Source organism: Myiozetetes cayanensis, unplaced genomic scaffold (assembly GCF_022539395.1).
Source record: "Myiozetetes cayanensis isolate MyiCay16 unplaced genomic scaffold, myiCay2020 scf4, whole genome shotgun sequence".
In the NCBI taxonomy this organism is placed as follows: domain Eukaryota; kingdom Metazoa; phylum Chordata; class Aves; order Passeriformes; family Tyrannidae; genus Myiozetetes; species Myiozetetes cayanensis.
Genome location: NW_026087631.1, coordinates 807,875 through 824,762, shown reverse-complemented (window position 1 = coordinate 824,762; position 16,888 = coordinate 807,875). Strand labels below are relative to the sequence as shown.

At 40.7% G+C, this 16,888-nt stretch overlaps 1 protein-coding gene across 1 annotated transcript in view; it reads left to right on the top strand.

Moving 5' to 3' along the window:
- The window catches only part of LOC126647314 (protein patched homolog 1-like), a 166,892-nt gene that overhangs the window by 104,193 nt on the left and 45,811 nt on the right, over window positions 1-16,888 (top strand). The window contains 7 exon segments of the mRNA XM_050329444.1: window positions 158-313; window positions 924-1,022; window positions 1,917-2,042; window positions 10,569-10,687; window positions 13,112-13,511; window positions 13,929-14,018; window positions 14,020-14,245. Coding sequence (XP_050185401.1) covers window positions 158-313; window positions 924-1,022; window positions 1,917-2,042; window positions 10,569-10,687; window positions 13,112-13,511; window positions 13,929-14,018; window positions 14,020-14,245 — 1,216 coding nt within the window.

Sequence of the window (16,888 nt, the reverse complement as noted above, 5' to 3'; positions counted from 1 at the left end):
TTGTAAACATTTGCCTCAGGGTTGTCACCTATTCCTCTATGTAACATCTCTGATATGTCTGTTCTGTTTAAAAACACTTGTAAGCTATGTATATTGTTGAGGGGGGATAGGGAATAGAGAAGGATCCATTCTAATCCAATCCTTGCTTTGCTTTCAGCTTGCCTATGCCTGTTTAACAATGCTGCGGTGGGACTGTGCAAAGTCTCAAGGTGCTGTGGGGCTGGCAGGAATCTTCTTGGTTGCGCTCTCAGTGGCTGCAGGACTGGGTCTGTGCTCATTGATTGGAATTTCCTTTAATGCTGCCACAACTCAGGTATTGAGGAGCCAAAAGTCTGCTGCTATATTACAAGAACTTTGTTAGTAAATAAACACATCTGAATCAATCTTTGAGGAAAAACATAAGCTGAGAAAATATTTTTTTTTATTTTTACTTACATCTTTCTCCTATCCAGGAGCTTGTGCTGTGAGAAATTAAGAGAACGTGCTTCCAAATAATTTTAAGAAAAAGGCAGATATCCTGCAGTTTGTTTAATTATGTAGATTCTAGGATATTTGTTCTTCTGTGTCTCAGCTGCAAGTTTTGCCCTTACATCCAAATATATAGGGATGTTCAACTCCTGAAAATATTTTGAAAATAACTTGAAATATTGTCTGTTATTCTTTGACTACCAAAAGCTTGAATTACTTTTTGTGAGGTTTTATACCTCTAAATGGTATACTGCAAGTTTCTCATCACTTTCAGAATGAAAGTTAATAGCTGTATCACATCACATTGATTTTCATTTTAACCTTGGATTTCTCTTCAGAGTGTAGTGTAAAGTTTATTTTGATTAGCCATCTAACAACTATCTGCATGGAAAATCATAAGAATAATATAAAAATGCTTTTTTTTTTTTTTTTACTTGTTTTGTTTCTTCCCCAAGGTTTTGCCTTTTCTTGCTCTTGGAGTTGGTGTAGATGATATATTCCTTCTGGTACATGCATTTAGTGAAACAGGGCAGAATAAGAGAATTCCATTTGAGGTAATGACAAAATGGGGTGTTTGGGGAAAATAAAAGAATAAAGTAAAAGAAAAACCTCGTAGAGGAAAATATACCTAGAATTATTTAGTAATGATTTTTTTAAAAAGCTTTTGTTCTAGAGATCTTTGTTCTTGGGTCTGGTTTTCTTTCCTTTTATTTATAATTAACCATGACCTTCACATATTCACATTTTGAAATCTAAGATCCTCCTCACTTTTATAATCTTTTCCTTTTATTGACCTTTTTATTCTCAGTCCAGAGTTTCATATCCAAAGTACAAATCATTTAAAAGCAATATATATTTGTCAGGTTAGTTTTGTACAAGCAGTGTCTTCCATGTGCTCTTTCCTTTTGGTTTGTCATGCAGGCAATACAAACTCATTGTGCTATAACCTTCATATGCTTCAAAATAACCTACTGCATTGGGAAAGGGTCCTGTGTTTGATCCTCTGTTTTTTTGTGTGGTTCCTGTGATTTCTGTTTGTTGGGGTTTTTTTCTCACATGCTTCTTCAAGACATTATGAATCTACACTGTTAATGTATGCTTATTTTGTCTGAAAAATGTTAAGAACACCAAGTTACTGCACTGATACAGAACACATCCTACTTAACTGATGTATTTGATATAATATCAGTATCCATTTATCTTTGACTTTTGAAGCCAGTGTCATCTTTGATAATTTTTGCTACCCTCAAAAAATGTAAGCACTTCATATGTCATCTGCTTTTCTCCTGGACAGTGTACTTAGTATGTTGTTTACTCTTACAAACTCTCAAATGCATACTTTTATTCAGAAATTCCTTGTAATACTTTTCACTGTTACCATGGTATATCTGTAGGATGATCTCTTCATTTGAAGAACATCACCTTATTTGTTTTACTTTGTTTTGCAGGACAGAACAGGTGAATGTTTGAAGCGAACAGGAGCAAGTGTAGCCCTTACATCTATCAGCAATGTTACTGCTTTTTTTATGGCTGCCTTAATCCCTATTCCTGCTTTACGAGCATTTTCACTCCAAGTAAGTTCTTATGTTGTTTTGTTAGCTCTTGTAGATGGTGTCATTGTGGAAATGAATGATAAAGACCATGTTCAGTGCTTCTGCAGTTCACTCAACCAATATGGGATCACTGTTTACTATAGTTTACCATAGTTCTTGGTGGTAGCCAACTGCTTTCTCCTCTTGATTCTGCTCCTTCCATTTCTCATACCATGAGTCTCATATCCTGTTTGTGGGTGAGAGAATATCCTGCCCCATCCCAACTAAGTTGAGTGCAAAAACCAAGAAGTATGCAACTAAGCAGAAACAAGTCTCCAGCAAGATTTGAATTCTTAAGGCAGTCTAGATCAGTACACTATACTCTAGTTTACACCATCACATTCCTAAGTAGGAATTTAATCATTTCATTGAGGTTTGTCAAATTTGCTGCTATTACAAACCATAACCAAGGTGCATTTACCACATTAATAACTACTGTAGCAGTTTGTACTGACTTGTTCCCAATGTAATTTTAGCAAAATGTTGGAGAAAAATTCAAGAATTTTCTGTTCTGAGAGAAAATGTGATTTTTCTGTGCTGAAGCATGTATTTCCTGACACAGCTGGTAAGTGAGCCTACCAGGGGAGGTGCCCCACTGGGCCTGCTATTTACAAACAGAGAAGGGTTGGTGGGAGATGTGGTGGTCAGAGGCTGTCTTGGGCACAATGACCATGAAATGATAGAATTTTTGATTCTTGGTGAAGTAAGGAAGAGGGTAAGCAAAACTGCTACCTGGGATTTCTGGAGGGCAGACTTTGGCCTGTTCAGGACACTGTTTTGGAGAACCCCTTGGGAAACAGCCCCTAAAAAGAAAGGGGTCCAGGAAAAGTGGACATACTTAAAGAAGGAAATCTTAAAGGTGCTGGAGCAGGCCTTCCCCATGTGCCGAAAGACGAGACAGTGGGGAAGACCAACCTGGTTGAACAGGGAGCTTTTGTTGGAACTCAGGGGAAAAGAAGAGAGTTTATGCCTTTGGAAGAAGGGGCAGGTAACTCAGGAAGGGTATAAGGATGTCATTAGGTCAGGCGCAGAGGGGGCATTACTGGGAAATGCAAGGACAACTTAAATGAGGCAAGACCAAAACCAACAGTCAGTTGGCAAGGCGGCAGCAGTGGTGAGTGAGGTAAGTCCGGTGGACAGGATTAGATCAAGTTGTAAAGGGGCATTCCCAAGCTCAGGGATACCCAAGCAGCAGCCTCGAGCCTCGTCAGGCCCTGAAAGCCCAATCAGGCATGGAGGGTGTGTTGCTGGAAACAGTGAGGGCAATTTAAACATCTCTAAAGGAGCACGAGCGACCTGGAGCATGGCACGGCAATTTGCACAGGCAGGGTAAGCGGGAAGGGCTCCACTCTGACCATCAGGGATCAGCCAATAGAGCAAACAGACTCAGTATCTGGTGGAGAAGAGCACAATAAGATCCTTTCAGTCCCAACCTTATTAGTGTACTAGTGTAAGCTTCTTCAGTTATGGTCTTGACACACCATAGAGCTCAATCCTCTGTAGCTGCAGGAGTCACTGAACCAGCTGTGTCAGAGGCCTCCAGCCAGACAGACCTGATGATGGTAGATATAGCTCTCCAGGTCACAGGTTGCCAAGAGTGTCTGATGCCTCTCTGTGAGGCTGGGGCAGACAAACAGTTATTTTGCAGAAGGTTGAAGAGCTGTGTTGCCAGGTGAGGGAGCTACAGGAGGAAGTGAATAGGCTGTGCAGTATTCGAAGAAAAGAGCAAGAGATTGACTGGTTATTTACAGAGATGCTACAGTCTCAAGACTCTTGAGACTCTTGAACCTCCATTGCTGTGGAGAAGCAATGGACTCAGAACCCTGCCATAGTCAAGGGTCTGTTGAAGATGAAGGTTGGAAGCTGGTCACTGTGAGGTGAAGGTTCCTTCTCCTTCTGAAAGTTTAACAAGTAGAACTGGTACCTTCTACAACAGGTATGAGGCCCTGAAACCAGAAGGCCAGAATACTGATGAGGTGGGCGAAGGTCCTTCTGGGACAGAGGGGCCTCCTAAAGCAACCCCACCTGTACCCCGCATCACAATCTCCTCTGTTAAGAGGAAAAGAAGGGTAGTTTTAATAGGAAACTCCCTTCTAAGGGGAACAGAGAATCCAATATGCAGACCCAACCCAACTCACAGGGAAGTCTACTGTCTCCCAGGGGCTCAGATAAATGACATTACTGGAAAACTCTCCAGTCTAGTAAGGCCCTCTGATTACTATCCATTATTGGTTGTTCAAGCTGGCAGTGACAAAATAACAAGGAGAAGTCCAAAGGCATCAAAAGAGACTTTAGGGCCTTGGGATGATTAGTTGAAGGATCTGGAGCACAGGTAGTGATTTCTTCGATTCTTCAAGTACCAAGTAATAATATTGATAGGAATAGGCAGATCCATCAGATCAACACATGGTTCCAAGGCTGGTGTAAGTGAAAAAATTTGGGGTTTTTTGACCATGGGATAATCTCCTCAAAACCTGGTCTACTGACACCTGATGGGATGCACCTTTCTCAGAAGGGAAAAAGAGTTCTAGCACAGGAGCTGGCAGGGCTTGTTGACAGACCTTTAAACTAGCTTGGAAGGGGGAAAAGGACAAAACTAGGCTTGCCAGAGATGAGCAATGGGACAGTGTGCCAAAACTTGAGGAAATGAGTATTAATGGAATCCCTCAATCTGTTTCACGAGGTGTTGGCCACAAAGTACCACACCTGAAACATTTCTACACTAATGTATGCAGCATGAAGAACAAACAAGAGGAGCTGGAAGCTTTGGCCCAGTCCCACAGGTTTGACATCATTGGCATAAGTGAAATCTGGTAGGATGAGTCCTATGACTGGAGTGCCATGTTGGTTGATTACAGACTCTTCAGAAGGGATAGGCAGGGCAGAAGAGGCAGAGGGGTGGTGTTGTATGTGATGGAGGGACTAGAACATATGGAGCTTACAGTTGGCAATGGCACAGTTGAGACCCTCTGGGTAAGACTCAAGGGACAAAGAAACAATGCGAATGTCATCGTGGGAGCCTACTATTGACCACCTAGCCAGGATGATAATGCCAATGAATTATTCTTCGAGGAATTTAGAGGCACCTACAAATCAACTACCCTTGTCCTTTGGGGGGACTTCAACTTGCCGGATGTTAACTGGGAACACCACGCAGCTGGCACAAACAGGTCCAGAAGATTCCTAAAACACCAGAATGAGAACTTCACGATACAAGTACTAAGAGAACTGACTAGGAAAGATGCCCTCCTTGATTTGTTGCTTTTTAACAGAGAGGGTCTTGTGAGGGAAGTGAAGATGGGCGGCCACCTTGGCCACAGCAACCATGAAGTAATTGAGTTCAAAATCTCTGTTGACAAGAGGAAAAGTGCCAGCAAGACTTCAACTCTGGACATGAGAGCAGACTTCAGGCTGCTCAGGGAATTAGTAAGTAAAGTCCCCTGGGAAAACACTTTTTCAGGTGCTGGGTTCCATCAGTGCTGGTCACTTTTTAAGCACCACCTCCTAAGGGCACAGGAACAGGCAATTCCCAAATGTCAGAAATCAAGCAGGTGTCAAGAAGGCCAGCTTGGCTGAGCAGGGATATTCTTTTGGAAATAAGGCAAAGAAAGGTGTATGCTTGGTGGAAGCAAGGTCAGCTGACATGGGAGGAATACAGTGATGCTGATTTCTACTGAGGGAGAAAGTTCGTGCGACCAAAGCTCAATTGGAGTTGAAGTTGGGCAGTACTGTGAGGGACAATAAAAAGATGATATTTTTAGTATGTTAATAGCAAAAGGCAGTGCAGGATCAACATAGGCCTGTTACAGGATGAGGATGGCCACCTCACAAACAGGGACAGAGTCAAGGCAGGGATGTTTAATGTTTTCTTTCCCTCTGTCTTCAACCCTGATGACAGGCTAAGGGGGTCCCAGTGGCTGAGCTGGAGGCCCATGACTGCGAGAATGATCAACTTCTAGTTGACCCTGATGTTGTGAGGGATCTGCTGCTCCAACTAGATCCCTAAAAGTCTATGGGGCCTGATGGGATTCATCCAGGAATCCTCAAGGAGCTTCCTGATGTCATCACAGAACCTGTCTCAATGATTTTTGAGCAGGCTTGGGAATCTGGAGAGGTCCCAGCTGACTGGAAGCTGGTGAATGTTGTCCTGATTTTCAAGAAGGGCAAGAAGGAGGACCCTGGAAACTACAGTCCTGTCAGTCTCCCTTCAGTGCCTGTTAAAATGATGGAAAAGATTCTTCTGGGAAGTATTGAAAAACACCTGAAGGGCAACATAGTCATCAGTCACAGCCAGCATGGCTTCATGAGGGGAAATCCTGCTTGTTGAACCTGATTTCCTTCAACACCTGGTTGATCAAGGGAAGCCAGTTGATGTAATCTCTTTGGACTTCAGCAAAGCCTTTGATACCATCTCTCAAGGGACCCTTCTGGACAAAATGTCCAGCATACAGTTGGATAACCATGTTATGCAATGGGTGAGCAACTGTCTCATGGGTCAGGCACAAAGACTTGTAGTGAATGGGGCAACATCAGGCTGGTGACCTGTCACTAGTGAGGTTCCACAGGGCTCCATCCTCCACCCAGTTGTCTTCAACATCTTCATAAACAACTTGGACACAGGACTCGAAGGTATACTAAGTAAGTTTGCTGCTGACACTAAATTGGGAGAGGCCGTTGACTCCCTTGAGCGCAGAGAGGCCCTGCAGAGAAACCTCAACAAATTAGAAGGCAGGGCAATCACCAACCACATGAAGTTTAACAAGGGGAAGTTCCAGATTCTGCACCTAGGATGGAGCAACCCTGGTTGGGGAATGAGAGGCTGGAGAGTAGCACTGTGGAAAGGGACCTGGGGGTCCTGGTCGATGGCAAGTTGAATATATCAGCAGTGTACTCTGGCAGCCAGGAAGGCCAACTGTGTCTTGGGGTGCATTAAAAGCACAGCATCAGCAGCTGGTCAAGGGAGGTGATTGTCCTGCTCTACTCTGCACTGGGATGGCCTCACCTTAAGTACCGTGTGCAGTTTTGGGCACCACAATATAAAAAAGACATTAAGTTATTAGAGAGCGTCCAATGGAGGGCCATAAGAATGGTGAAGGGTCTGCAGGGGAAGCCTTATGAGGAGCAGCTGAGGTCACTTGGTCTATCCAGCCTGGAGAAGAGGAGACTGAGGGGAGACCTCATTGCAGTCTTCAACATCCTCACAAGGGGAAACGGAGGGCTTAGTATCGATCTCTTTACTCTCACGACCATTAACAGGACTCGAGGAAATGGCATGAAGCTGAGTCGGGGGTGGTTTAAGTTAGATTTTAGGAAAATATTCTTCACCCAGAGGGTGGTTGAGCACTGGAACAGGCTCCTCAGGGAAGTGATCACAGCATCAAGCCTGAGTTCAAGAAGCCTTTTGACAATGCTCTCAGGCACATGGTGTGAATCTTGGGGTGTCCTGTGTAGGGCCAGGAGTTGGACTTGATGATCCTGATGGGTCCCTTCCAACTCAGCATATTCTATGATTCTATGATATGATTCTATGTAGAGAGAAAATTTGAAAGGGGGAAGCTTAACTAGAATTCAATCTGGCCCCTGTTGTGAAAGATATGTAGCAGCCAAGCATGAGAAAGGCCTGAAGAATGTTCAGATGACCTTGTGTTGTTTTCTCTAAGCCATGATTTACTGCCCAGGGAGAGCTGAACTCCAGTTTGCAATTTCACCATGTGGGGGTGTGAAAAGGGTAACTTGAAACTCCAAGGTCTGTATGTGTGTGTGTGTGTGTGTGTGTGTGTGTGTGTGTGACAGGCTGGCCATGAGAGTGATTGATGTGTTGCTTGCAGCTGTGTTCTGCCTTGATTTGCCTAACTACTCCCAGTGGGAAGTGAATGATATAAAAACCCTGGATCATGGGGAATAAAGTGATTTCTGTCCATCAAACCAAGAGTCCATAATTTGAATTCCGTTTAAAAAGTCTTTTTATAAATACATTAGCAACAAAAAGAGGACCAAGGAAAATCTCCATCCTTTATCGGATGCAGAGGGGAACATTGTAACCAAGAATGAGGAAAAGGCTCAGGTACTCAATGCCTTCTTTATCGGCCGTGGTAGCTGTGACACCACAGAAATTTTCAGATCTTGGGTTCAAGATACTCCACTAGCAGTGAAGACACAAAGTGGTAAAATGGCCAAAAGACCAAAAAGTCCCTTTATTGCAGTGTGAGCTAGCTTTTTATCAGTAAAGCATGGAATGTGTGGAATTAGGGAGGATTTCTAGGGAGGTTAACATGCAAGGGAATATCTAAACATGGGTACCATAGATGGAAAGCAGGGAAGAGCTATAAATTCTACTAACAGGGTAGTGAGCTTAGGGTTTACAATTGCAGATAAGGGCAGGGTCTAATAGTAATTGAAACTAACACATTACATACAAAGTAAGGTATTTCTCTAACAACATTGTTACTAAATTGAATAAACTTAACACTTTTATAACATGAAACGCTGTTTCTGAGGTAGAAAATCATCTGTTGTTCAGTAGTGTAGTTGTATCCCAAAACTGTCTTTCCTCAATTCTCCTTTTCTTCAGAGATTTTTCTCCACCATGAATATATTTCTTGTGGGGAGCTTCCAACATTCTTTGCCTTAGTCTTCAACAGAAAGATCAGTTATCCTCAGGGTAACAAGCCCCCTGAGCTGGCAGACAGGGACGTGTGTCATTCCTCACACATAGTAACCCTTTATATGTATATAAGAGATGGGGAAATGTGCAACAAGGCCAACCAGAGAACCGTATTGAGGATTTACTGGTACTGGAGAAATCTGTGTATATAAGAGGAGTGGGTTTACCTTGACTGGATGCCAGGTGTTCACCAAGCTGCTCTATCACTCCTCTTCCCAGCTGGACAGGGGAAAGAGAATAAGAGGGAAAATGACTCGAAGGTTAAGGCAGTTTACTAAAGCAAAAGTGAAAGTTTGTGCCTGCACAAGTGAAGAGGAAAATAACAAGGTTTATTCTCTACTTCCCATTAGCAAGAGATGTTTGATTACTTCCTAGGAAGCAGGGCTTCAGCATGCGTAGCGGTTTCTCAGCAGGCATACATTTGTCACATGAAAGGGGAGGAGATTCACCCAACCCTTAGAGAGAGGAGATTTTCTTGGCCCTCAGTGATTTATTTGTCTGTCAGCGTCCCAAGGAAAATGAAACCCTTTATATCTGAACCAGTCTGTCAGGTATCCTGTAAGGGGGGGGGGGGAACTCTTCACCAAAAAGATTCACAGGATTAGGGGTAATTGCATTGCCCTTTTTGGGAGGCGGAACCAAAAGCATAAGGGAGACACCTCAAAGGCCTTCCGACGTGCTATTCTGCAGCCGGCAAACTGTCAGCACCTTATAAAGGACTCTAACAGTTTACAGAATAACACTCTTTATTAATACAAATTGTGACAGGTTAATAAGGTTCATAGGTTGTTGGTGATAGTGTCTAGCTCAAAAAACGTATTTAAAGCAATCTAATGATACTATAAAGCAAGCACAAGCAGAAACTCTAATATAAAACAATCTACCAATATATGGTCTTTTACAAACTTTATGATTCTATGATTTTAGTAGTTATGTCTTCAGCCAATCAGCAGGACCAAAATCCTACTTTAAGTAGGCTGGAGACAGCAAAAGAGAAACATCAGTAAAAACCACTCATCAATCATTCAGTAGGTTACTATGATTTTGTATTGGGTTTGTGTGGCAAGGTTTTGGTAGTGGGGAAGGCTATAGGGCTGGCTTCTTAGAGAAGTTGCTAGAAGCTTGCCCTATGTCCAATAGAGCCAATGACAGCTGGCTCCAGGACAGACCTGTCCTTGGCCAAGGCCTAGCCAATCAGTGATGGTGGTAACACCTCTGTGATAACATATTTAAAAAGGGGAAAAGTTATTGTGCAGGAGCAACTGCAACCAGAGAAGAGTGAGAATATATGTGAGAGGAACACAATTGAGCATTCTAATTGAATGTGCCAAATGACAGATAGACAGGGCTTTTTATTACACATACTGTTTACATATTAATTAGATATTCTTGCTTACTTAATACATATTCATTAGTTTGCTTTACATAGTCACTCCCCTATTGGAAGTCCTTCTTTGGTCCTTCCAGGTCGTCTTCATCATCTTGACCTCAGTCCTGGAGCAAGCACAGTGTCATTGTGTTTCACCACCAAAAACTGTTACGTTTGTTCTTTATTTTACCTTGTTTGTGTATATAGAGCTTAGTTTACATCCTGTTTTTTTGAGTACATCCCTTATCAAATTCTCAAGGACTTCTCTAGGATTATATTGTTCCTTATTTGGGCATTGCGGGATACTGTGAGTAAAGTTTCTATTTCTCCTATCACCTCAGGGAGAAGTTTGAAAGGGTCTGATGAGTAAACATGATAAACAGATGGATGGATGAGAATTTCTTTATCCTTTATAAAGCCAATGCCATAAATTGAGCTTAGTAATTACCTTGCATCTCTTGTGATTGATCTCTAGGCAGCAGTTGTGGTGGTATTCAACTTTGCTATGGTTTTGCTGATTTTTCCTGCTATCCTGAGTATGGACCTTTATCGTCGGGAAGACAGGAGACTGGATATATTCTGCTGTTTTACAAGGTGAGAATGTGTGATAGAATTACAGTATATGAGGTATATCTTTTTTGTGATCACCACTCAGTGCTACTGTCCCTTGTCAGGAGTGGGAGTTCATTGCAGCAGGATAGCAGCAGGGTCAGTATGCTACTGTCATGGTTTTATTGATGAATTACATTTGCTATACACACGCTTTCTCCTTTATTCATACGTACATCCATTTTAGCAATTGAAGGACACTATTCTGGAAACGTAAAAGAACCATGCTTTAGTAATATCTGTATTTTTAGAATTTAATGGGATATTACAGTGTGTCCAGTGCTGGTATTGGTAAACCTTGGAAGACTTAATTCTGGTCTCTTATGGAAGACTGTAAATAACTTGGGGTACTCAGAAACCTTATTTAATCACTCTGTGATAATTATTTTGCTTTTTATGCCTTGAAACTTAAATGCATAAAAATAATGTAAAACTTATAAAATTACTTCTCTTTAGCCCAGTTTTTCATAGGACTGTGAGGAATTCAGAATGATCAGTACCATTGCAAGATAATGATTGATAATCTTTCTGCTATGGATCCAATAGTAATTTAGAACTATAGTATGCACACTCTTACCTAATACACATCCAGCTCTGAGATCAGGGGTAGGCTAGGAGGAAGCTACTGTCATCATCAGAACCACTGTTTAAACATATTTTCTACATTAGTTTTGCCTGCAATGAAGAGGATAAGCTACATTTCTATTTGTGTACTTTCACATGCATGTCATGCCATAACCAGGATGTAGAGAAACCCCTTTGTGTCCTCTTAGCCTTCTGCACCCACGTAAGAGCTGACACAGTCTGACCTTCTTTTACTTTGATGTCAGAGAGAGAGAGTGCTTTCCTAAATTTGCTTTTGAGGGAGTCATTAGAACAGGGAGGTGATCACAAATTGGGACTCCTGCTTTCTGTTTCTGATTCAGCCGTAGTTTCACTGGATGGTCTAATGTGCTTGAATTTTGGAGCCCAGATTCTCAGAAGTACAGGACTGTCAGACCTTCCCTTTATTCCCACATATGAAGTCGGACCAAATGTAAATCAGAATTTTGGGTCCATATACATATGAAGAAATTCAGTTAATAAGAGCTTGTTTGTTTAGGTAGGCAACATTTTCTTCCTTTTTGTAGGATTTTTCCACTTGGTGAAAAATCTCTGATACTGTTTTCTATCAGCAATTTGTTTTTATTTACAGAAGGAAGCTTATTTATGACATTTTTTTGCCTGTCCTTCATGGGAATTAATCCTCGTATGTGTTTACACCACCAGTCAGTGTATGGCAAGTGGTTTCAATCTGCCTCCCGAAATTCTGAGATCTTTTTCAGAAGGTCCAAATATTATTTAACAGTTACTTTAATAGTTCTAAACAGAAGAATTCAGCATGTCATGCATTTACATTTTGATTTTCTAACTAGTTTAATTCTCAGCATGGTCATGTAGATGTAATCATATATCACTCATTCAGACTGTGCAACTACCTGGTTATTGACCTGATTAGTACATGTAATTAATAGAGTGATGTAAGTGTGTGATGGTTTGGATTTGGCTCCTTGCCAAATACTTAAAGACTCAGTAGTAGCCCCCCCCTTCCCCCTCCCTTCTTCTTTTAGGGTAAAGGAAAAAAAACTATGTAAATTGAAGAATCCGAAAATTAAGTTAGTTATATAAAAAAATATATATTTGATGTATATTACAGTTAAGATGCTATGTACACAGTAAAAAGGAATTCAAACACCTCCCGAAGGGATAGGGAAAGGGGAAAGGGGAACAAAAGGGAATAAAAAGGGACACCGAGTGGATATACGCAATCAAACCCGAGAATTAATAAAGTAACTAGTAAAACAAATTTCACTACGTCCTTTAGAAAAAAAACAGGATTGGCACACACGGTCAGCACTCTGCTATCTTCTACGTGGTAGGCCAGCGGTCACTGCAGGCCTCAGCCTTAGATAAGCGAGACTAACGCAAGGACTCACTGTTCCCGTACTCCGCCGGAAGAGAAGAGAGTGAAGACCTTTCTTCCTTTCTTATTTATACCCCGATTTACATAAAAATCGTATGGAATACTGGGAATACTACCTCTTCCTTGGTTACAAACTGGTAACCAAGGAAGGTCTAGATTAAAACCACCACAAAGTGGATGCCAGTGTCTTCAGACAAATACTGGTTCCTTCTTTCTTGGGCATAAGAAACATGTAGAAACAGGCTCAGAGGCCTATACTTTAAACCATGTCTAAGAAATATTTCCTACAAGTGATGAAGGAAATCCTCATCAAAATATTGTGCTTGACTAACATAAACATTTTACAGTAGTAGAAGCGGTCTTTGATGGAAGCAGATTATCCTATCTATCCTGATTAAAATAAATATCTATCAAAATACAAACAATGTTTTTCTCTTCTCTTGCAGTCCGTGTGCCACTAGAGTGATTCAGATTGAACCTCAAGCATATGTGGAAAACAGGGATAATACTTGCTACAGTACACCCCCATACAGCAGTCAAAGTTTTGTACATGAAACTCAGATTACAATGCAGTCTACAGTGCAGTTACACACAGAATACAATCCTCATGCACAGGTGTTCTACACCACAGCAGAGTCTTGTTCAGCAATATCTGTGCAGCCGGTGACAGTGACACAAGATAATATCAGCTGCCAGAGCCCAGAAAGCACAAACTCAACAAGAGATTTGCTTTCCCATTTCTCAGACTCCAGTATGCATTGCCTCAAGCCACCCTGTACTAAATGGACACTCTCATCTTTTTCAGAAAAGCATTATGCTCCATTCCTGCTAAAACCAAAAGCTAAGGTAAACAGAAAACTATTTACCTGTTTTTAAAAAATAGACTTCTGCCTTGGCCAGTAGGGAAATTATCCTGACAATAGTATTAAATATCAGCAAAAAATAGAATTATTTTGGAATTACAATTATTAATATTTTTATACCTAATTTCACACTTTAAAAGTTTTATCTTGGTAGTGCTATAATGACATACTTTTCAAATATAACTTCAAATCTACTTTTTAACTTCATCACCATATAAATTTCCTGTTCACTAAAACACAAATTAGTTTGGCCTTGTAGTGTGTGTGTGCGCGCATAAAGATATAAAAGCTTAAAAGTATAGTATTTGGGATTAATTATGAACCTGCTTCTGTGTGTTATTATGAGTTATTAATTTCTTTAAGAACATAAAACCAAAGGTGTTTCCATTTTCTGTTGCAGATTGTGGTTATTTTTCTTTTTCTGGGTTTACTTGGGCTCAGCCTTTATGGAACTACCCAGGCTAGAGATGGACTGAATCTCACAGATATTAGAACCACGAGAAACCCAGGATTATGATTTTATTGCAGCACAGTTCAAGTATTTCTCATTTTACAATATTTATATAGTAACACAGAAAGCAGACTATCCCAGTCCCCATGTCCAGCACTTACTTTATGAACTTCACAAAAGTTTCAGTAATGTGACATACATTTTGTTGGAAGAGGATAAGCAGCTTCCCAAAATGTGGTTGCACTACTTTCGAGACTGGCTGCAAGGTAAGAGAGAATTGCATGAACTTTTCTTTTTAATTATACAGTAGAAAGCAATTATTCACTGTAGTAATGACCTTCTTTTCCAATACAGTCACATGCTTTAAAGTATGCCCAGGTTCTGCTCTGAACTCAGACATCGATTCACTGTTTCTCTAACAGTTCATTTAAATTCTTTGTGGCTAAGTTTATTATAACCATGAGAGTTCATCTCATGTCATTAATTTCTAAGTGGTTAATGAGGAGTTCTGCTTTATAATTAATGGCCAAATATGGCCCAGTTTCTTGGGAAGATAAATGTTTGCTGAGTGTTTTGAGAATAGTAAATGAAAAGTCCTGGTCTAGCAATGTATTTTGGCACAGGCTTAACTTTCAGCATGAGTGATCCTGTTAGCTTCAGCTGGGACTGCTGACATGAAGAAAGTTCAGTGGGGCTTAGGCATTTTATTGGATTGGGAGATTACTAAACATTCTAGACTTCCAATCAAGTGTCCTCACTTTTTCTATGGTGCTACCTTTTCTGTGCTGAACTGTAACTGGGAGGGGGGTGTTATAGGTAGTATGATGATAATTATATTAAAATGGGCTTATTAAAGGCATATATTTGTGTTGAGGTAAATAATTCTTTTGTATTTAAAATATATAGTAATGTTACATCTCAGAAAATGTAACAGTTCTCTCTTGGGAGCAAACCCATCCTACCTGGAAATACTTCTGTCCTACCTCTGTCTCTGTGTTGGAAGAATCTTAAGGAAGCTTTTGCAAACAGAAAAATAAAGTGTACTGACCTACTGAGACTGTAAATTTAAAACTTAACTGTTTACAGATGGCCAATGCAGCCAATAATTCTTAGAAAACATGCACATAACTGCCAGTATTTGGAGTGCCTTCAGTTTAATGCATCTCTTTTTTCAGAGGCTCACTTGTACTTTGCTTCCTAGTATCAAATCATGTTAACATTTTCTATTATCTGAAAATGCAACAGAAGACAGTTAACATTAATCATTCATTTAAACTGGAAATGTTAACATTACTTTTGTAAGTGACTGAATGTAAATATGGTAGCTTAAGTTCCCTGATGGCTCTTAATTACGCTTGTTTTCGCAAAGGGCAATCTTCTCCACTGTTCACATGACTTAATACGAATTCCTTCCTCATTCCCATTACATCATTGAACATACTTTTGGAGGATTTTACATTAACTGCCTTAGCTTATATAATTTCTTTACAGAAAGGAGTCAACAATTTACTTTTATGTTTCTACCCAGAAACATTTCATTAATTACATTTATCTTTAAAACAGATTGAAAGGTTTTAAAAATCATTGGTGTGAACAATTTATAATAAAAATATTGTTGTTCTGCTATTAATTTCAAAGTGTTATAAGGAAGTTTTATTAGTTAAATTTTGAAATCCTTTAGAAAGTAAGCACAACTGATAGAGGTTTCTTGGTATTCTTTCTGCAGACTTTCAGTTTCATCAGTGTACAAGGCCAGTAATAAAGTGACCCAAAGTGTAAAGTGGTTAAGCCAGCTGAGAAATAAAAATATAAAAAGAGAACTGGATTTGAGCGATGGTCAAACTTGTAAGAACTGTAGCATACATTGGAGGGGGAAAAATAAGTGAAAGAGATAAGTTTCCACACACTGTAGTAATGTAAAATGTAACTTGCAACTGCAAATTGGTAATTATGCATGCAAATGCCTATATTTGGTATTGTGTCTGCTTAGCTCTGTGTCAGGAGTTTGATATTAGTCTGAAAGTTCTGCCTCCAAATATTGTCTAGCATAGCAACTTGTCTGCTCCTCTTAAGCTGTCCTTTGAAGGTCTCTTCTTTTTTTCTGAATTCTTCAACAGCCTCTTCTTAATTCCCAAAGTGATCTTTTACATGACTATTATGATAGCACAAATGCTTTCACTTAACCACTAAGAGACTGAAACAGAGCTATATTCAGAAAGGATGGATTTGTTTTTAAGCACTGCACAGAATCCAGAGTAGTTGAGATTAGAAGGGACCTCTGGAAGTCATCTGGTCCAACCCATGTTCAACCTCAAGTCAGTTTCCCAGGACTATGTTCAAGTGGTTTTTGAATATCTCCAAGGAGGGAGACTCCACAACCAGTGCTCAGTTACCCTCACATTGAAAAAGGGTTTCCTTATGTTCAGAGGGCACTCCTGTGTTTCACTTTGTGCCCATTACCTCTGCTCCTGTCACTGGGCACCACTGAAAAGAGCCTGGCTCTATGTTTTTTGCACTCCCACTTCAGGTATTTATATACATTGATGAGATATCCCCCAAGCCTTCTCTTCTCCAGGCTAAACAGTCCCAGCTTTCTCAGCCTTTCCTCATATGTGAGGTGCTCCAGTCCCTTAAACACCTTTGTGGTCCTGTGTTGGATTCTCTCCAAGTAGCTCCATATCTCTCTTGTACCGGGGGCCCAGAACTGTACAAGGCACTCCAGGTATGGCCTCACCAGGCAGAAAAGGACCTGGGAGTTTGGATTGACAGGAAGCTGAACATGAGCCAGCAGTGTGCCCAGGTGGCCAAGAAGGCCAATGGCATCCTTACCTGTACCAGGAACAGGGTAGTCAACAGGCCAAGGGAAGTGATTCTTCCCCTGTACTTAGTGTTAGTGAGGCCACACCTGG